This window comes from Pan troglodytes, chromosome 23 (genome assembly GCF_028858775.2).
Source record: "Pan troglodytes isolate AG18354 chromosome 23, NHGRI_mPanTro3-v2.0_pri, whole genome shotgun sequence".
NCBI classification, from domain to species: domain Eukaryota; kingdom Metazoa; phylum Chordata; class Mammalia; order Primates; family Hominidae; genus Pan; species Pan troglodytes.
The window spans coordinates 40,492,189-40,513,474 of NC_086016.1; the positions used below are offsets into that span (position 1 = coordinate 40,492,189).

The following is a 21,286-nucleotide window of genomic DNA, read 5'->3' on the forward strand; positions in this document are numbered from 1 at the left end:
ATTAAACATGTCTCCTTGATATTTAGTTATGCTGGCCAGCCTCCCAATTAGTACTGTAAAAATATACTCATAATTTGATTCTTTAATGGGGCACATTCAAAAGCACAGTAAACATTAAAGGACACTAGACCTTTTCACCCTTTTAGGCCCCTTACTTGAGGATGATCAAGAAACATGGTATTACAATATGAAACCTTGAGTCAGGAAGCCCAAATCCTAGGATATTCGGCAACTGTAGATGCAACTGCTATGTCTCAGTTTCTACCCACCACTAAACAGTGTAAAATGACTGACCTCTCCGTATGGAAAACTGGAAACCTAATATACTACTAAGCATTTTTGAAAGTATTAAAAAAGCAACCATGACCCGGGGCACACTGGCTCACTCTCGTAATCCCAGCACTTTGGGAGATCAAGGCAGGAGGGTCACTTGAGGTCAGCAGTTCAAGACCAGCCAACATGGTGAAACCCTGTCTCTACAAAAAATACAAAAATTAGCTGGACATGGTGGCACATACCTGTAGTACCAGCTACTTGGGAGGCTGAAGCAGGAGAATCACTTGAACCCAGGAGGCAGAGGTTGAAGTGAGCTGAGATCGTGCCACTGCACTCCAGTCTGGGCAACAGAGTGAGACTCTGTCTCTGCCCCCACCCCGCCAAAGCAACCACATTAAAACTCAGACCAGCCTCAGCTAGGTTTGGTGGCTCACTCCTGTAATCTCAGCACTTTGGGAGGCCAAGACAGGTGGATCACCAGAGGTCCCGAGTTTGAGACCAGCCAGGCCAACATGGTGAAACTCCACCTCTACTAAAAATACAAAAATTAGCAGGGTGTGCTGGCGGGTGCCTGTAATCCCAGCTACTTGGGAGGCTGAGGCAGGAGAATCACTTGAACCTGGGAGGCAGAGGTTGCAATGAGCTGAGATCGCGCCATTGCACTTCAGCCTGGGCGACAGAGCGAGACTACGTCTCAAAACAAACAAACAAACAAACAAGCAAAACCAAACCTCAGACCAGTCTCTAAGAAAAAAAAATTCACAATTTAGCTTAACTAATAGGACTATCACAACAAACTTCATGTTTTCTTAGTTGAAAAAGGTTATAAAAAGCATTAGGCAGTGTCCTTTGCTATTAAGCAACATACTTACAGCCTTCACATGGTTAAAAACAGCAACTAAAAGCAAGTCACAGAAGGCGTAAAGAGATACCTTGGCAGTACCTGGAAAACTCCAGGACTTACCCTTACCCCCGCCTCCGCCGCCTCCTCTGTGGTCCACAAGCTGCATCAGTTTTGGATTGATAGCCTGATTGGCCTCTTCCAGCACTTTGATAAGCTCTCTGGCCTGTTTTAGGTTCCCTGGGGTGAAGAAGGTATAGGCGGTACCCTTGTTGGTGCTACGGGCTGTTCGGCCAATACGGTGCACATAATCCTCTGAGCTGTTTGGATAGTCATAGTTGATCACAAACTTGACATCTTCCACATCTTCCACGTCAATGATGAGTCAGTGTGTAGGTTGATGTGGCAGGGAAAGAGAAGGTAAAGGACATGCCAACAACAGGTGGGAAGCACGAATGCAGATGACAGCAAGAGGAAAGAAGGTGAAGTTAGTAACCACTCTGAACAGAAACAAAAAAAGACTCATCCCAACAGAGTAAAAGAGGATTACTGATTCCTGGGACATGCATAGGAAGTAGGATCTTTATTGGCTGTAGAATCCTAAGGGAATCCCATCCAAACATCCAAACTCCTGCCTCTGCTACATTTTACCAATATACTGACAGGAGTTACACCAATATTGGTCTTCAGACGCAAATTCCAGTACTATCCTTTACAAAACCGGAACATAGAACAAAGTGGTAAACCACTGTGAAGTTATGAGGCCAAATCACTTCTACTCTGTTGGGAGAAGCCTGGCAAAATCTACCAACAACATAACAAACTTACCTTTAAACCAGTCACAGAGCAAAATAAAAAAAGGAGCTTCATATATTTTATTACTACAATTTAAAGGAAACTTAATCAAAACATTTAACTTTTTTTGCTCTTATCTTTTTAAGAAACTGAGTAGAGCCAAAGCTGTTAAGTACACACCTATTTTCCTTTGCAGAAACATCCAGATTATCTATCCCCTTTCAATTACAAGAGCACATTACACTAAAATTTTACTGTACTACCAAGCCCAGCTTCTGCCAAAATGAGGATATTTTTGCTCAACTCAAGGTTATTTCAACTCAGGACTTGTTTCAATTATCAATGATTGTCTACGTGACCTGGGAAATTAAATTAATAGCCAAAGAACGTGGGAAAACCATGAAACCTTGAGACACAAGTTTAGTATTCTCTCTACTGCTGGGAATTGGGCTGAATAACCTCCTAAGGCTTAAAATGTAAATGTTAGTGTAATGCTTTCAGCTGAATGTATATTTTTACCTACTTAAACAAACAATTTTAAGAATATAACAAAGAATCCTACTGTTTTGTGGAAAAAAATCTGCATTTTACAAAGAATATTCAGAAAATATCCTAGATAAAACACAGATTTTTGTGATATAAATAATTAAAAAACATTCTCTGTTTGTTACCAGACCGATGCACACTCCCTCCTCCTTTGGGAAACCGCTGCAGCCGATCCCGTCTCTTTGCCTTTTATTTTTGGCGGCCTCCTTTCGAAAACTCCGCCTTCTGACACGGGACCACTGGAGCGCGGGGAGCATGCATCAAGGGTCCGTGGCAGTGAGAAGTCCCCACACACGCTCGCTCTGTGAACTGGCTTAGATGCTTCTCTGTAGCCCCATTTGGTTGCCAAGCGCCGGAGAACCTGGGTTCGGGTAAAAATTTCAGGTCCTCCAACGCCTCCCCCAAGGATAATTGGGGTGATTGTAGAAAAAAATAATTAATAAAAAAAAATGTAAGTTACATCCAAAGGGTCAGACTGCATCTATTGCCCAGACTGGATTAATTTCAAGGGAGAAAGGGGAGATTAAAAAAAAAAAAATTAGCTGTTGTTACAGGGCTTGTGAAGAAGGGGCATTATGTCTGTTTCTTATTACAATAAAGGCTCCTCGGTCTTTACTGACCCCTAAAGTCCTGAATCACACCAGAAAGACGAGAAGGCACTTATCACAGGGGGCAGCTTGAGTCTCCGGCTAGGGTCGTTGACGCAACAAAGGAAAAAAGAATTTACAGGGCCAGGGTGGATGTAAGACGGGGTGGGGAATTCTACTCCATGGTATCTTCAGAGCTAGGATAATGCTCCTTATGCAATCCCACTGCATATGACCATGGCAGTAGAACAAGTTCAATTACTACACTGGATGCCTAAGTGTGCTTTCCTAGCAGAAAGCACCAGGGTGGAGTCAACAGTTCACATGCTAATACTTGGAAGTATTTCTAGAAGGGGGTGTTCAATAGAGGGCAGACATGATGCAAGTTCTTCATACTAGAAAGGTGTCCTGTGTGTGCATGCACAGCTGGATGGGGGCACACAGGAGCAAGCGCAGAATTTGGTTTTCTCCAGTCAAGTCTACCCTGATGTTATCTGTGCACTGCCACAATATTATCTTGCTGCCTTTCTAGAAGATGCTGTAGCAGGGTAAGAAATCGAAAGTTAATGTTTTGGCCAGCTGACTGGGATAAGAACCTTTTGTCTGAAAGGCCCTATGACATGGCCTGAATCGCCAATCACTAATTAGGAGGGACTAAGTCTAGCCAAGAGGCTCATCTAGAGCTGCTTCCGGCCAATGTAGATTTGTCTCGGCCATGTATTGAGTGATCTGCAGCTGATATCAAAGCTTCTGTTAAAAAACAAAACAAAATAAATTCAATACTTTTAGTTTAACAGTGTGTAGTTTAAACAAAAAAAAGGAAAAATAAAAAATATCCCAGTGGAAAGGGAAGTGGTAGCCTAAGGATGACTATTATAAAATTATGGGAATCAAAGAACTTACCTGAAGGGAACATTTAAGAGACCATCGCTTGACAGGAAGTGAAAAAAGGCCCTGGTGACTCAGCTGAAAATTGCACCCCTGTCTATGAGGTAGAAGCCTTCACTTTCCAGGATCTTGTAGGACATTGGTCAGAATTCTGCCATTTTGGTGGGTTTTCTCCCTCTTTTGATTTTTTACAAGGCAGCAAACAAAGGGGCCCAAAACAAGCACTGATGTTGAGTAACAAGAAACAGACTCGGGTACCTTCCCTCTCCCCTCACTTGGATGAGTGGGGGTGGGATGAAGAGTCTAAGTTATTCTAATGGTAGCCAATTAATTTGGTTTAGAAATGCAAGGGGACATGGAGCAAATATTTTTAATTGTCTAGGCAAGATGCACAAAGAAGCTACCAGCACATAGCAAGCCTGTTTAAAAACCAACCATTACTGAAAGCTTTATGTAAACTGCTTTCAGGCCTCCGCCTCCTCTCCCAACAGGCCCAAGTTCTAATGGCACAGATCCAGACATGACCTCAGAGGGCAGAGGGGCAGAGAGAACTTTCCATCATGGCTGCAGGTCACCACCTCTGAAGGAGGGAATGATGAGTGCAATGCATAAAAAGGCTTCATTACTTTTGTATTACAGTTTGAATACCTGTTCTCTTTATATTATATAGTATAAGGGAATAATATGGTACTTCTCACCTTACTGGGCAAATTAAATACCTGTCAATAATTTAAGGATTTCCTTGTAATACAAATAATCTTTTTTTTTAAAATATAGAAGTTCTGAGTTAGACCTGTTTAGCTCAGAATAGTGGGCTAAACTACCATAAAATTCTCTGTATATCTTAAATGGTAATGGGTCAAAAACTCCAGAAAATCATCAGTTGATAACACACCTACAGATAAGTGCATGGGTAGGAGGAGGGGATAGCCAAGTGCCCATGATAATTTGACCTCAGTAAATTAAACTGGGCAATACACATATTTGCTATTCTGATACTGCATTAGACTTATAAAATTCCATCTAATAAGCATTCATAAAACTGGACCTCTCTGTATATATCTAGCTTAGACAGGGATAGGGAAAAGAATAACTGAAGAAACTAGCTTACAATAGCTAGGTTTCGTCAGGCTTATTCTATCCAGCCAGAAACCACCACCAGAGAGAAGCTGAGCCATTCAACTGTCTGTCTCCTCTCCCTCTGTTTGAATAGTCATGCCTAGGCCTTGCTGCAGACCAAAGCCTGTTTGTTAGGAGCAGGAAGAGACTTTGAAAATAAAAGGGGGGTGGGGGAAACCAAAGTTAAAAAAAAATTGTGGGGGGGCAGGGAACGGGGAGAATCACGCTTTGTATTTTTTTCTTTCAAATATTTATCTAACCACATGTATATACAACTTTCTAAACTTGAAGTTTGAATTTGAAATGACGAATCTTTAAACCAAAAGATACATATACCATTGACAGAGACACCTATCTATACAAACCTAGCCCACGGGAGGCTACATCTGTAGCAATAAGGATGGGTGCCTTTCCAGAACGGAACTCTGTAAAAACAAACAATAATCATCATCAAATAAGCATTCCTTGCTATCTGATCTGTTTACATAACCATGTTAAAATTTCAAATAATGGTGTCAGAAAATCCCAAGCTCTTGTAATGACTGAGATTCTTTTGAAAATCTTTATTACACTCATATTCAGCAGCACAATAAAGAGTTACCTCTACTAATAATGAAATACTGTTAAGATAGTGTGACAATTTGTTACATAATTAATATGAGCTAGAATTTTTTCCCCTTAAAGTTATTTCCCAAATGAGACACAACCAAAAGTTGGGGGTCGGTAGGAAACAAGTTCAAAAGATGTGGAATGAAAAGAACTGAATTTCCCCCCAAAAGGTATGCATATTATTTATTTTTCTTTCTTTTTTTTGAGATGGAGTTTCGCTCTTATTGCCGAGGCTGGAGTGCAATGGCGCAATCTCAGCTCACCGCAACCTCCACCTCCCGGGTTCAAGCGATCCTCCTGCCTCAGTCTCCCAAATAGCTGGGATTACAGGCATATGCCACCATGCCCGGCTAATTTTGTATTTTTAGTAGAGACGGGGTTTCTCCATGTTGGTCAGGCTGGTCTCGAACTCCCAACCTCAGGTGATCCGCCCGCCTCAGCCTCCCAAAGTGCTGGGATTACAGGCGTGAGCCACTGTGCCCGGCCACATTTTATTTCTTAAACAAAATATGGCCTCTTCCATTTCTCAATGGCTTCCCTTAAGAGTAGTCCTGAAAAAAAGGACTGAAAGGAAATATGCTAAAATATGACTCATTAAGAAACATTTTTCTTTAAATATTTCAGTGACAGTTTAATTCTCCCCAAACGGTAGTTATATTTTTATAATCAGAAGGAAAAAATTGAAGACTTTATTAATAAAGGGAGGGTGGTGAAAGTTGTGAAAAAGTTTAAAGAGCCAGCATCGTGGCCCTTAAAGAACCATGAGCACACGCTAAAAGTACCCTCAGTAATTCAATCAACTATACAACAGGGGTAAGACAAACTGGCCTTTGGGCCAAATCTGGCACAACGCCTATTTTTGCAAATAAATATTGTCTGAACATAGCCACGTTTATCTCTTTGAGACACGGTCCCACCCTGTCACCCAGGCTGGAGTAGCACGATCTTGGCTCACTCCAACCTCTGTCTCCTAGACTCAAGCAATCCTCCCACCTCAATCTCCGGAGTCACTGGGGTTACAGGCGTGCACCACCAAGCTTGGCTAAGTTTTGTTTTGTTTTGTTTTTCTTTTAGAGACAGGATTTCACTATGTTGCCCAGACTGGTCTTGAACTCCTGGGCTCAGGTGATCCACGCGCCTCAGCCTCCCAAAGTGTTAGGATTATAGGCATGAGCCACCAACGGTGCCCAGTCCAGGCCACTTCTTTACATATTATCTATAGCCTACAGCTTTTGTCCTAAAACAGCAGTGCTGAGTGGCTATAACAGAGACCACCATTTGGTTTACAAAGCCAAGCATACTTACTATGTGGCCCTTTACAGAAAGTTTGCCTATCCCTGAAATAGAGCATGAACATTCACTTATGGGCAGGGGGTGGGGAATCAACAGAAAATGCTTAGTTTTAAACTTACCATTAAGTACCCAGTCTCTTTCTGGTTGACTCTTGTCTCCATGGATACACATAGCTGGCCAACTATCAGAAGAAAAGTGACCAATATTTTAAAAATCTTTTAAAGTGGAGAAAATCAAACTTTAAAGCCAAATGCTATCATGCAATTTTTGTAAGGTTTGTCAGGCTTCATGAATAGATGACTGTGCTCATTAAAAGAGCAAACTGCATGGATAGGCATTATTGAAATATTACACAACATTTGGAATACCAATTTAGAAATTTCCAGTTAACTATAAAACCAGAGGTTAATTGCCTTGGTGCTATACTCACCCATCTCTGCGCATCCTTCGAGTCAGATCATCACAGCGTCTCTTTGTCTCCACAAATATTATTGTTTTGTTTTCCTTTTCAGCCATTATTTCTTCCATTAGTTGGATCAACCTGAAAACAAGACCAACGATGCAGTCATCACACAGGAAGTTATTATGTGGACGATTATGTCTGCAATATCAACTCCCAAGGCTACAGTACTTTCTTTGCACATTACGCTTTTAAAATTTTTAATAAACTATTAGAGTACTGAGTCAGGTTCTGCTATGTGCTCAAGAAATACTAACTCATACCATCCTCACAGCAAGTCTCATGTAAGTGGTATTACTCCCATTTCACAGATGAAGAAACTGCAGCACCAAGACACAAAATTGTGCAAAATTATACAGCTGGTAATCAGCAGAGCTGAGTTTCAAACTCAAGAATTCAGAATCCTTGCATTTAACCATAATGCTCTGACAAATGATATGATGATGGATTATCAGAAACCTAGCAATGCTTTTAATGTTCTCAGGCCTCAAAATATACTGGTTTCTGCAGTACTAATTTTGGAGGGTTATTAGAAAAGGTTTATCAGCATTATCAAATCAGAGTAAAATTATCTTCCATACTTGTGGTCTTTTTCACTTTCCATGCAGACATCCACTATCTGGAGGATGTTGTGGTTGGCACTCAACTCCAGATTGCCTACGTTGATCTGGGTGTAATCACGAAGGAAATCCTCTGCAAGCTGTCTTACTTCTTTTGGCCAGGTTGCACTCCACATCAGTGTCTGCCTATCAGGCTATCAAAAAAGGAAAGGCTTTCTTTCAGGCTAAGGAACTTGGACAAATGGCATAAAGACTGCTTATTATTAGCTTTACACACCCTGATTTGGTCAACAATTTTACGGATCTGGGGTTCAAACCCCATATCAAGCATTCTGTCAGCTTCGTCCAATACAAGGTAAGTACATCGGCGAAGATTTGTCTTTCCTGACTCCAGGAAATCTATCAGACGTCCAGGAGTGGCTATGCAGATCTCAACACCTGTAAAACAAAACCAATGATCGAGCCAGTCGACTAGGTGCAGTGGCTCACAGCTGTGTTCTAGCACTTTGGGAAGAGGAGGCGGGAAGATCGCTTGAGGCCAGGAGTTCACAACCAGCCTGGTCAACATAGCAAGACCCCGACTCTACAAAAATGCAGCAGCAGCAGCCCTGGTGGCTGTACTCAATGCTGCAGAGAAGCTATTTTTTTTTTCTTGAGACGGAGTCTTGCTCTGTCACCCAGACTGGAATGCAGTGGCACGATCTCGGCTCACTGTAAGCTCCGACTCCCGGGTTCACGCCATTCTCCTGCCTCAGCCTCCCCAGTAGCTGGGACTGCAGGCACCCGCCACCACGCCTGGCTAATTTTTCGTATTTTTAGTAGAGACGGGGTTTCACCATGTTAGCCAGGATGGTCCCAATCTCTGGACCTCGTGATCCGCCCACCTCAGCCTCCCAAAGTGCTGGGATTACAGGCGTGAGCCACCACACTGGCCCAGAGAAGCTAAATTTTAACAAAGTAACCACAAAACCATGTCAGGACTTATGTACAATCACCAAATCCTCACAAAGTTTCCAGCCATGCTGAACTTTCTCTCTCAAAATAGCTGTTTTAGTCACATCTGAGAATTTCTAAGCTGCTGAAATTCTGAGTTTTCACAAGAACCCACTTTTTTCTCCAATTTCCTCCACAGGAATTGGTAAAGTAAGATAAACTAACAATTCTTTTACACTATATATTATTACCTCTTTCCAAGTCTCGAATCTGGGGACCTTTAGGAGCACCTCCATAAATACAAGTACTCTTCAATCTAGAACATTTGCCATAGTCATCGGCCACCTGCTGTACTTGCTGGGCAAGCTCTCTGGTAGGAGCCAGAACTAGACACTGAAACCAACAAAAAGACACTTGAGACCTCATCCAAGGTTTTAAAAAAAAAAAAAAAAAGAAGAAACAAAATACAAAAAGCTAATCTAATTCTTCGCTGTCTAATCTAGCACATTAAAAGTGATGGGGTGAAGATCAGAAGGGGGGAATATTAGCACAATAGAATGTAGAAAAAAATTATTAGAACTTCATGTTTAGCATTTGGAATGATACTGGTATCCTTGTCACTTTTACTATGACACATTATCAATCATTATAGTTTATATATACTGTTTAAGTGGAGATATAGATTGTATTACCTGGTTTTAAGTATACAACTCTCATTTACAGGTTGAGCAACCTAAACCCCCAAAACCAAAATGCTCCAGCAAGCATTTACTTTGAGGATCATATTGGTCCTCAAAATTTGGATTTGTTTTGTTTTCTGAGACAAAGTCTCACTCTATCGCCCAGGCTGGAGTGCAGTGGTGCAATGAAGGCTCACTGTAACCTCTGCTTCCTGGGTTCAAATGATTCTCCTGCGCCTCAGCCTCCTGAGTAGCTGGGACTAGAGGCAGGCACCACCATGCCCAGCTAATTATTGTATTTTTGTAGAGATGGGGGTTTCCCCATGTTGGCCAGGCTAGTCTCAAACTCCTGACTTCATGTGATCTGCCCACTTTGGCCTCCCAAAGTGCTGGGATTACAGGTGTGAGCCACCGTGCCTGGCCTCAAATTTGGAATTTTGGATGGTCAACCTGACTTAAGCTGGCAGAATGACACATTCCTGACCTCTAATTTAAGCACTTCACCAGGTAGATAAGGCAAAAACAATGAAAATTTACATGTAATCTGACAAGACTGTGTACAATCTGGCCAAATAATACAAAAATCAAGGTATCATATACCATTCAAATTAAATTATGAAACTTGCTTTATATACTGATCCATTAGATATCAACTAATAATAATGCTGTCAGACATATACTATGTATTATAAGTACTGCATTATTTCTTTTTGTGAATATCTTGAGACATATTGTACATGTTCATAAATATATAGGACAAATGCAAGCTTATTTCTTAAAAAAATTAAGTAGGCCGGGTGTGGTGGCTCACACCTGTAATCCCATTATTTTGGGAGGCCGAGGCAGATCACCTGAGGTCAGGAGTTCGAGACCAGTCTGGCCAACATGGTGAAACCCCATCTATACTAAAAATACAAAAATTAGCTGGGTGTGGCGGCGCATGCCTGTAATCCCAGCTACTTGGGAAGCTGAGACAGGAGAATCGCTTGAAGCCAGGAGGCGGAGGTTGCAATGAGCCGAGATTGTGCCAATGTACTCCAGCGTGGGCAACCAACAGCGAAACTCCATCTCAAAAAAAAAAAAAAAAAAAAAAAAAAAAAAAAAAAAAGTACACATTCAATGCCAGGCGCGGTGGCTCACACCTGTAATCCCAGCACCTTGGGGAGGCCGAGGCAGGCAGATCACCTGAGGTCAGGAGTTCCAGACCAGCCTGGCCAACATGGTGCAAACCTGTCTCTACTAAAAATACAAACATTAGCTGGGAGTGGTGGTGCACGCCTTTAATCCCAGCTACTCGGGAGGCTGAGGCAGGAGAATGGCTTGAACCTGGCAGGCGGAGGTTGCAGTGAGCTGAGATCTCGCTACTGCACTCCAGCCTGGGCAACAAGAGTGAGAATATATCTCCAAAAAAAAAAAAAGAAAGAAGGCTGGACGCAGTGGCTCATGCCTGTAATCCCAGCAATTTGGGAGAGCAAGGTGGGCTGATCACCTCAGGTCAGGAGTTTGAGACCAGCCTGACCAACACGGAGCGAACCTCCATCTCAAAAAAACACAAAAAATCAAAACAAAAAAACAAAAAAAACCACACCAAAACCAGAAAACACTTGATTTACTGCACAGTAAATGCCCATACAGCATGCATGGTTTCTTTAAGAGTAAGACTTTGGTTCAAATGTAAGCTCAGCTATTCAATTGCTGAGTGATCTTGGGTAAGTCATTTAATTCCAAGTAAGATGAGAATGAAACCATTTCCACCTATGGAGGGTGTGGTTAAGAGTACAAATGGATAATGTAAAGCACCAAGCCTAAATAGTCGCTAAATTGTAGTTTTTCTTAGAATTACAAAGAAATTGAAACACACTTACGATTGGGCCATCTCCCCTTTCCAAGTATGGCTGGTGGTTAATATGAACAATTGCAGGCAGGAGATACTGTGGAGGGGGGAAAGAATGACAACCTTACGCTTAGAAGTACAATCTTACTTAGATACTTAGTAATTACTGAATTAATGCACAAATAGGAAAGTGAAAAACAGAACTTACCACTGCTATATACAGGAAGCAATACAAATTTGAACATAAAATGCTTCCATATATTTAATAACTAAAATAGTATCAAACTATCTGAATGGCACTTCTACGAAGAACTGAGAACGTATGACAATTAGAATAGCAAAATAAATTACCACAATATCAAGGATCTTCTCTTGCTCATACATACCGCCAACGTCTTCCCAGAGCCAGTCTGAGCAATGCCCACCATATCCCGGCCACTAAGAGCCAACGGAAATCCCTGGCACTGAATTGGAGTTGGTTCTGTAAAGTGCTGATCCATCAACACATCCATTACATATTCTGTAAGAGAATTTTATTTTGCATATTTTATTGTGTTTAAAGACACAAACCAAGAGTTTTTAAAAAAACTTTTAAGCTCACTGAAGATAAGATTTACCCAGCTTCATCTCTCCAAAGTGCTTTTTCTTTATCTACTAGATCTCCGACCAGCTCACTGTTAGCTTCTAAGGGCCAGGCTAGGTGGCTCACGCCTGTAATCCCATCACTTTGGGAGGCTGAGGCCAGTGGAGGCCAGGAGTTCCAGACCAGCCTGGTCAACATGGTGAACCCTGTCTCTACTAAAAATACAAAAAAATTAGCCAGAGTGGTGGCGGGCCCTTGTAATTCCAGCTACTCGGGAGGGTGAAGCAGAATCGCATGAACCCAGGAGGCGGAGGAGGTAGTGAGCTGAGATCGCGCCACTGCACGTCAGCCTGGGTGACAACGTTGAGACTCCGTTTCCAAAAACAAACAAACAAAAGCTGCTACAATAGTCTACCTCTCCCAGAAATTTGAAAAACCATTACCCTAAAGCATCTAACAGGACATGGGAACATGGTAGTCATTTATTGTTTAGCAAATTCACATTATATCCAGCTAGAAAGCAATTTCATTCTGCTGTTTTCTAAAAGGCAGAGGGCAAAACCCTAGAAAAAGACAAAAAACTCAAAAAACAAAAACAAAACCTCAGTCTAAATACTAGAACAGAAGAACTGATGACCATAAAAACAATCTCTTGTCCTTTCAACAAAACCCCAAGCCTGGCTCAAAGAGTTTAACCTACTACCCTTGTCTCCCATTCAACCCAATTTAACAAATTAAGGTTCTAGATTGAAGAACACTTACGTGGGAAGTTAGCATGATGGAAGGCAAACACGGGTTTAGGACAAACATCTCCCCCCCTCACTGTAATCTCCTTCTTTCGGCGTAGCTCATCAACCTCATACTATGGAAAAAAAATGAAATAAGTTAGTAAACTAGTTATTCTAAACATTCAGAATTTATGTTCCAAGCTAGCTGAGCAATTATCCAGTCCACAGCTACGATGGCAAATATTTAATAGTTTACATGGTACTTTCATGTGTATCACTTTAACTCTGCAAGGCTCCTACTTACTTTGTAAGTTAATTAATGATGTAGGTGATTAAGAGTTCCATTTTCTATAGGAGAAAAAAGATAAGTAACTTGCCCAAGGTCAGAATGAGGAGGAAAAAAAAGTGGAACTTGGACCCAAGTACTCTTTCCATTACACTTTCTTCTGAAAGAGTAACCATTTCATGTGTAGAGTCCAAAAAACAATGGTAATGAGGTACAAGAATAGACAATGTTGGCTGGGCACGGTGGCTCCCACCTGTAATCCCAGCACTTTGGGAGGCTGAGGTGGGTGGATCACTTGAGGTCAGGAGTTTGAGACCAGCCTGGCCAACATGGTGAAACTCTGTCTCTACTGAAAAAAAAAAATAATAATAATAATAAATTAACCAGGCGTGGTGGCACATGTCTGTAATCCCAGCTACTCCGGAGGCTGAGGTGGGAGAATTGCTTGAACCTGGGAGGCAGAGGTTGCAGTGAGCCAAGATCATGCCACAGCACTCTAGCCTAGGGGACAGAGTGAGACTTCACCTCAAAAAAAAAAAAAAAAAAAAAAAAAAAAAAAAAGCCAATCTATCTTTTTCACTAACAGATGAAAAAACATGACCTAATATACAATAGTTTCAATCATGTATAATAAACAGATTAGTAAGCATTATCAACAAGAGAACAAATTAAATGCATATTTAAACTGGTCCCCTTTTATGAGTATTAGGGGTCTTAGATAAGAATGTAAGAAAGGCTGGGCATGGTGGCTCACACCCATAATCCCAGCACTTTGGGAGGCTGAGGCGGGCAGATCACAAGGTCAGGAGACAGAGACCAGTCTGATCAACATGGTGAAACCCTGCCTCTTGCACTCCAGCCTGGGTGACAGAGCAAGATTCCGTCTCAAAAAAAAAAAAAAAAAAAGAGGCTGGGTGTGGTGGCTCATGCCTGTAATCCCAGCACTTTGAGAGGCTGAGGCAGGTCGATCACCTGAGGTCCGAGGTCCGGAGTTCGAGACCAGCCTGCCCAACATAGTGAAACTCCATCTCTGCTAAAAATACAAAAAATTAGCTGGGCATGGTGGCGGGTGCCTGTGATCCCAGCTACTTGGGAGGCTGAGGCAGTAGAATCGCTTGAACCCAGGAGGCGGAGGTTGCAGTGAGCCAAGATCACACCATTGCACTCTAGCCTGGGCAACAAGAGCAAAACTCCGTCTCAAAAAAAAAAAAAAAAAAAAAAAAAAAAAAAATCAGCTGGGTGCAGTGGCTCACGCCTGTAATCCTAGCACTTTGAAAAGCTGAGGCAGGTAGTTTGCTTGAGCTAGGGAGTTCAAGACCAGCCTGGGGAACATGGCGAAACCCAGTCTCTAGAAAAAGGAAAAAAAAAAAAAAAATTAACCAAAAAATTTTTTAAGAAAAATATCACCACACTAGAATAAAATGTAAAACCGCAACAGTAGCGTATGAATAAACTCTAACCAATATATCTACTTGGTTCAATAATCTGTACATTAAAACACACATGTAAACTTACTGGTGTCAGCCTTGCTACTTCCGGATGTTCCACATAAAAATTTTTCTCAAACTTGGGGAGCTCACTCAAATCCCACTTTTTTTTACGCAAACGCTCCCCAGGATTACCAAATTTCTTCGGGGGAAGGCCACCACCACCTCTTGCTCCAAATCTAGGAACAGAATTTTTAGTTAGTTCATCAGTATTTTTAAAGCAACGTATCATACATGCCATAAGAATATTCAAAAAGGATGGAGTTCTAGGGATACTACCAGCCTACCTCCAAAAAGACCATTTTATTTACTCTGATTTAAAGGTATGGAGAAATGTGTAAAACCTCCCTTACTACCCAACAATAAATACTGTTTATGAATATAGCTACAATAGGCGAAAAATTAAAAATCCCTTTATTGAGAGAAATACATCCTAGGGATTACAATCACAGATTCTGGATCCAGACATGGTTTGAGTTTTGATTCTGCCACTTACTGTATAATTTGAAGAGAATTATTTAACTTCCACACACCTTAGTTTCCTATGCAAAGTAGAAATAATACCACTTATTTCAGAGGCTGCTGAGAAAATGACCTAATAATGTGTAATGTACTATAAAAGTATCTGGCATAGCCAGCACTCAGTACAAGTTAGCATCATTTCATTCAACAAATAGTTATTAGGTACCAAGTTACTAGGTACCAAGTATGTATCGGCTACTGTTTGAAGTGGTGCTGTGCTGGAGTTACTAAATAAAACAGACACAAGTCTCTACTTTTGTGTAACAGACATGCAGGCAAAGGATGACATTAATTTAAGTTTCAATTAAAGGCAAGATTGTGGACAAGAAGGAAGATACACTCCAAGCAAGTCCCTCAATCTTAGAATAGCTTCTTGGGCCTGCTCCCCCATTAAACTGTGATAAGCACTCCACCTGTCTGCTTATCTGCAAAGCAAAACTGGGTCTTGGAAAGGACTGGTAGACTGGTCTTCATTTTTAGCTTACGCTAATAAAAGAGCTGAGCCTGCCGGGGGCAGTGGCTCAGGCCTGTAATCCCAGCACTTTGGGAGGCGGAGGCCAGTGGATCACTTGAGGTCAGGAGTTTGAGACCAGCCTGGCCAATATGGTGAAACCCCGTCTCTTACTAAAAACACAAAAGAGTAGCCAGGCGTGGTGGTGCACGCCTGTAATCCCTAGCTACTTGGAAGGCTGAGGCGGGAGAACCGCTGGAACTCGGAAGGCGGAGGTTGCAGTGAGCTGAAATGGCACCATAGCACTCCAGCCTGGTAGACAGAGGGAGGGTCCGTCAAAAAAAAAAAAAAAGCTGAACATAGATTTATGACCTTTCCTTCTTCTTTGATCTCTACTTTTACCTTCTATCTCCTTCTTGTTCCCAAATGGTATTTTTACAGAGAAAAAAACACTAACAAGACTTATTTAAGGCTTTAACACTCAACTAATTACTTAAGATCAACTTCTTGCTTTTTATATACCTTTCACAACAGACAAGCTCAAGAGGAATACAAATATGACCACTAGCCAAAGCTAATATTTAAGAAATCAGAAGCTACTTTTCCTAGAAGAATCTTAACACTAAGATGGCCTTAATTTTCCCTATTTCGATCTTGTAAAGTACAGGTCGTCTTTGTTTGGCATACAAACTGTATAGCATTTTCTCACTCAGTTTCTTTACTCCTTGTAAAATATTGTACTGAATTTAGTTCCCTTTTCCCACTCTAACCCACTTGTAACTTCATCTTATATAAAGTTCCACTTTATCATTGATAGGCAAGTAGGTGTATTATTCTACAGGGCCTCAATTTCCTGCAATTCAAAGCCATTAGAACTCTGGCTTAACCAGCTAGACATTCCTCTAAATACATACGTAACAAAAATTGATGGCAGGAGATTTTATTGGGATCACTGGATACCTACACTCAACAGGCAGAACTTGGCTAATTCCATTTATACCACTACTGAGACAGTGAAGACAAATTAAGAATCAGAACAGGAAGAGCACATAGCATAGGGATACCCGTGTCAGCGACATCTTTAATATGCCCCTCAGCTTAAGACTCAATACTGAACAGACCAAAAGGCCACCTCAATCGCCGCGCCCGCCACACTTGCAAATGAAGCAGCTAAATAAGGTACTTTTCAAGAGGTACAAAGTCTTTGGATTATCACTCTTGCAAATTATAAAAGACTTCATTGTTATTGCTACATTGCAATGCTACCCAAACCTTAGTGACTTAGGAAAAAATAAAACTTGAAAGTAAGATTCCTGTTAAGGCTTTAAACTGATGATTATCATTTATGTATTTTTTTTTTCCTCTCTCCTTACTTCCCTGGCTATTTATTCAAGACATACTATTCTACACTAAACATTTAATTTGAAACATGGGGTTCTTGGAAAATATGCCGTCTTCCATGTTTATAATTAATGCTGACATAATTAATGACCTCAAAATTCAAGAAAGCCTTTTACTTTTGAGCATATCCATGCCATCTTTCAATACGCACACTGTACTCTCTGGTATACTATGCTGCTCAAATGTTTTTATCCGGTCAGTAATTAGTTTAATTTGGCTTTGCAAAAAAATTCACCTTTGAAGAGTCATATATTAACATTAAAAACCATACTACTTCAAATGTACAATGCGTATCATTTTTGCATCACACATGTGAAATACATGAACTGACCTCACCTATTCCTTTTTCAAAATAACCACCACTTCAACTGTGTAACACTCAGTTAAAACAACAGCAATTCAAATAATCAAGAACATTTCTTGGGAAAGGGAGAGTTGGGGCACAGATCTTATGAAATAAGGCCAGTTCGTTTGAAATTTTTAAAAAATGCCATCTGATACTCAAAGTATGGATCAGTAATTCACTTTTTTCCTTTCAAATAACTTATTAAAGCATATATATGGTGAAAGGAAATATTAAACCAAACACCAATGGTAAAGAAATACAACACTATTAGTACCTTGTAGCCCCTCTATGTGCCTATTTCAAGTTTACAACTTTCACCCTAATAACCACTACCTTGAATTTTGTTAACCATTTCCTTTCCTATCATATTTGCACATATCCTTAATTAAATGTGTCACCCTACCACAACGTGCTTTTTAACTCCACACGTCTGTGACTTATCCACATTAATCCAAGTTATTTTCTCTTCTTCACGGCTGATTCAATTGTACGAATACCCACAATTTATGGAGACATTTGCGTTGTTTCCAATATCCTGTTAGCACGAATGCTGGTATATAAACTTTTCTGTACAAGGATCCTGGGGTACCTGTGCAAGGATTTCTCTAGGCATTACAGTCTAGAGTATAAAGCTTCGGGAGGAATTGCTGGGTCGTTTTCAACTTTCCTAGATAATCTCAAGTTCTTTTTCTAAGTCAATGAACTGAAATTCACTTCTAAACTTAGCAGTACTGTCAAACGCGAAGCAAACATTCCACCTCTCGTCCTCTAAACAATGAGATAAAATATTTTCCTTCCTAATAAGGTATAAATCAAAATAATTTTGTAAAAAGTGGCAACTGAAGTGCTTGAGACTAGTAAATCCAGCAGTTGCGGATCTGAACCACAAAAGACAAAAACGTTTGGAGAAAATATCGTTAACAGAGCGCCTACTACAGTGAGACTATTACATCCATTATCTCTTAATTCCTGACAACACAGCAAAGTAAAGGCAATTATGTTCCTCAGAGGAAACAGGCTCACAAAAGTTAGGATCTTGACCAAGGTCACACACACACATATAAAGTGGCGTCACGTAACTCTTTGGGGAAGCGGGGGGGGGTGGGGGGGACTCTTTGGGGAAGCGGGGGGGTGGGGGGGGACGGAGTTTCGCTCTTGCCCGGGCTGGAGTGCAATGGCGCGATCTCGGCTCACTGCAACCTCCTCCCCCCGGGTTCAAGCGATTCTCCTGCCTCGGCCTCCCGAGTAGCTGGGATTGCAGGCATGCGCCACCAAGCCAGGCTAATTTTGTTATTTTTAGTAGAGACGGGGTTTCTCCATGTTGGTCAGGCTGGTCTCGAACTCCTGACCTCCGGTGATCCGCCCGCCTCGGCCTCCCAAATTGCTGGGATTACGGGCCTGAGGCACCACGCCCGGCCCACAATACCAAGAACTTTCTAGCGAGGCAGAATAGTTGACGCTGCAGTCCAATTAGAGAAAAAAGGCTGAAATATTAAGATTAAAACTAAAGTAACGACCCAAAAAACCATCCTTCCCCCAAACACGGTCATTTAGAAGGCAAGCAACTCCACTGCTTTACATCCCAATGCATTTCCTCCGACTTAAAATGTAACTGAAGAGGATTAAAATCTATTTCTAAAAATGAGAAGTTGGTCTTTTCGTCTCCAGTGCCTTCAACAGTGAACTCTGGGGAGAGAACGTCAAGGGTGCCATTTCGTGTAAGGCTTTCCTGGGCTGAAGTCTTCTCTCAGGAAGATCCGCGTTTTCCAGATGAACGCCGAGGCCTGCAGACATCGAACAGCCCGCCCGAAGCGGCCGGGCTCGAGAGCCGGGAAGCCAGGCGAGGCGCCAAAGCCCGGGCCTGGGCTGATGCGGCCAGGCCGCCCCTCCCGATCCCCCGCGGGGCTGGGATGAGGCCGGGCCGCGCCACGACGGCCGTCCGCACTGAGAGGCCCAGCGTCGCCAAGCGGCCGCTCTCCTCGGGTCCCGAGTGACCCCGGGGCCGAGGTCCGCGCACGAAACCGCTGTCTCGCCTCGAGTCGCCTCCCCTCGCCTCCCGGGTCGAGAGCAAGGCTCCCAGGCTCGCAGTCCGCCGGGCCTCCCCAAGAAGCAACTCCCCCACCCCCACGCCAGGCCTCTCCTCTCCTCCCCCACCCTTACCCTCCACGGTCACGATCCCGGTCCCGGTCCCCAAAGCCTCCTCCGCGCATGGTCCCAAAAGGATAGAGATCTGGGAGCGGGGCACGGATGGCCGGGCTCGGGAGGGCCTGCGGCTCCGGTCTGGTGACGACCGATGGCGGCGGCGCCTCCGCTGTTGGGGCGGCGGCAGGCGCAGCGCTCTCTCGCTCCGACGCGCTGTCTCCCGTCGCAGACGCCACCGTCGCCGCCTCTCTCGTCGGAGACGGGAGCAAAACACAGAGAATCGGGGCTACAAAGCCGGTGGGCAGGTTTGGCTACGCTCAAACCGGGCAGTGCCGCGGTTTAGGCGTCTCCTTCCTTCCCAGCGACTGCACAAAATGGCGGCCGCCGCTGAGTCGGCTCCAACTTAACGCTGCGTACGGCGGAGACAATACGTAAACAGCGTCTCGGAATAGCCCGAGGGCTCCGCGGGGAACTACGGGTATTCTTGGAAGCACTTTACGTCAGTTGCGACGATGGGCGTATTTTGCGGTCTGTACAAGAAAAACAAAGTACGGAGCGAGCGTAGAGTTCTCGCGCCACCCGAACTAGAACGTGGGATGAGGTGGGAGGAAGCGCCTCTGGTGCGACGTAACATTCTTTGCGTCGTTAGCCGGCCTGCTGTTGCTAAGATGCGCAGTATGCGTAACGCATTCTGTTTAGAGAATAGAGGATTTTGCCTGATTCCGATCTCGGGACAGACCCCACGGCCGGCTTGAAGAAGTTGCTTTGCAGAGACAATAACCGTCCTCCATATTGTTATCAAGTTTCAGAGTCCTCTGGCGCCAGAGGCCGGGAGGGTCTTAAATTCCCTGGCTGGCCTTCCTATATGGCGCCGCAAGCCCTCTCGCCCCGCCGCCCTGGGCCCGCTGAGAATGGCGGCGGGCCCCGGCGCCATTTCCTTTCCGTTGCCTTTCGCTGCTCTGTCTCCGGCAGCCATGATGGATGAGCCGTATCCGTTTCTTTCGGGAGTTTGTGAGGTGGCGATGTCCCCTCCAGGTTAAAGTGCCCTCAGCTACATTTGGTTCACACTGAGGTGCATTTTCTGAACCGTATATTTTCACCGTCCCTGGCCGAGCACAGCTGTTGCTAATACAGAAACAAAATGTGCTTGGAGGCCAGGCACGGTGGCTCACGCTTGTAATACTAACACTTTGGGAGGCCGAGGCGGGAGGATCACCTGGAGTTCGAGACCAGCCTGGCCAAAATGGCAAAACCCCGTCTCTACGAAAAATACAAAAATTAGCAGGGCATGGTGGCGGGTGCCTGTAGTCCCAGCTACTTGGGAGGCTGAGGCAGGAGAATCGCTTGAACCCGGGAGTCGGAGGTCGCAGTGAGCCGAGATCGTGCCACTGCACTCCATCCTGGACGACGGGGCAAGAATCCGTCTCAAAAAAAAAAAAAAAAAATTGTTTGGAGCCCCAGTGGACTCCGTGGGCCCTTTGCTGCCGTTGAACGGCGCTCCTCAGAAGGCCCGGAGAAGACCCCAGCACTCTCGGGAGAACAAGGTTTCAGAGCGATGGTCTTTAGACACAGAAAGGGCGAAGGCTAAGGACAAGTGTTTAACCAGGCTAGCCCACGTTCTCCGCTCAATTCCTTCCAGACTGGCTTCCCTCTCCTTACCTGCTTCCTGTCGTCTCAAACTGCATTTTGAAGCCCCGCAAGCTTGGTCAAATGGCGTCACACAACTGTTGAGCTGTTAGGGCCCTCGAGACGGGCCCATCTAACGTCTCAATTCAACAGATGGGTAGAAGCGGGGAGATTTGGCCCCTCAGTGTGGGTGCTGAGTGTTTGTTTCCCAAATTTTTGGGAACATAGCATAAGAAAAGGAGCTTCAAAAAGAAAAAAAAATGGACCACTGATTTTTCTGTGGTTATGTGTTC

At 43.3% G+C, this 21,286-nt stretch overlaps 1 protein-coding gene across 3 annotated transcripts in view; it reads right to left on the reverse strand.

The window, feature by feature from the left end:
• The window catches only part of DDX17 (DEAD-box helicase 17), a 24,190-nt gene extending 3,097 nt beyond the window's left edge, over positions 1-21,093 (reverse strand). The window contains exons 1-12 of one of the 3 annotated variants that reach the window (XM_016938729.3): positions 19,386-20,890; positions 14,534-14,684; positions 12,767-12,866; positions 11,808-11,941; positions 11,453-11,518; positions 9,159-9,300; positions 8,252-8,412; positions 7,996-8,168; positions 7,385-7,495; positions 7,074-7,135; positions 5,418-5,477; positions 1,247-1,483 (exon numbers count right to left, since the gene is read on the reverse strand). In XM_016938729.3, coding sequence (XP_016794218.1) covers positions 1,247-1,483; positions 5,418-5,477; positions 7,074-7,135; positions 7,385-7,495; positions 7,996-8,168; positions 8,252-8,412; positions 9,159-9,300; positions 11,453-11,518; positions 11,808-11,941; positions 12,767-12,866; positions 14,534-14,684; positions 19,386-19,435 — 1,447 coding nt within the window. In that variant the 5' untranslated portion in view covers positions 19,436-20,890. 3 annotated transcript variants of the gene reach the window in all.
• Positions 21,094-21,286: the final 193 nt, after the last annotated feature.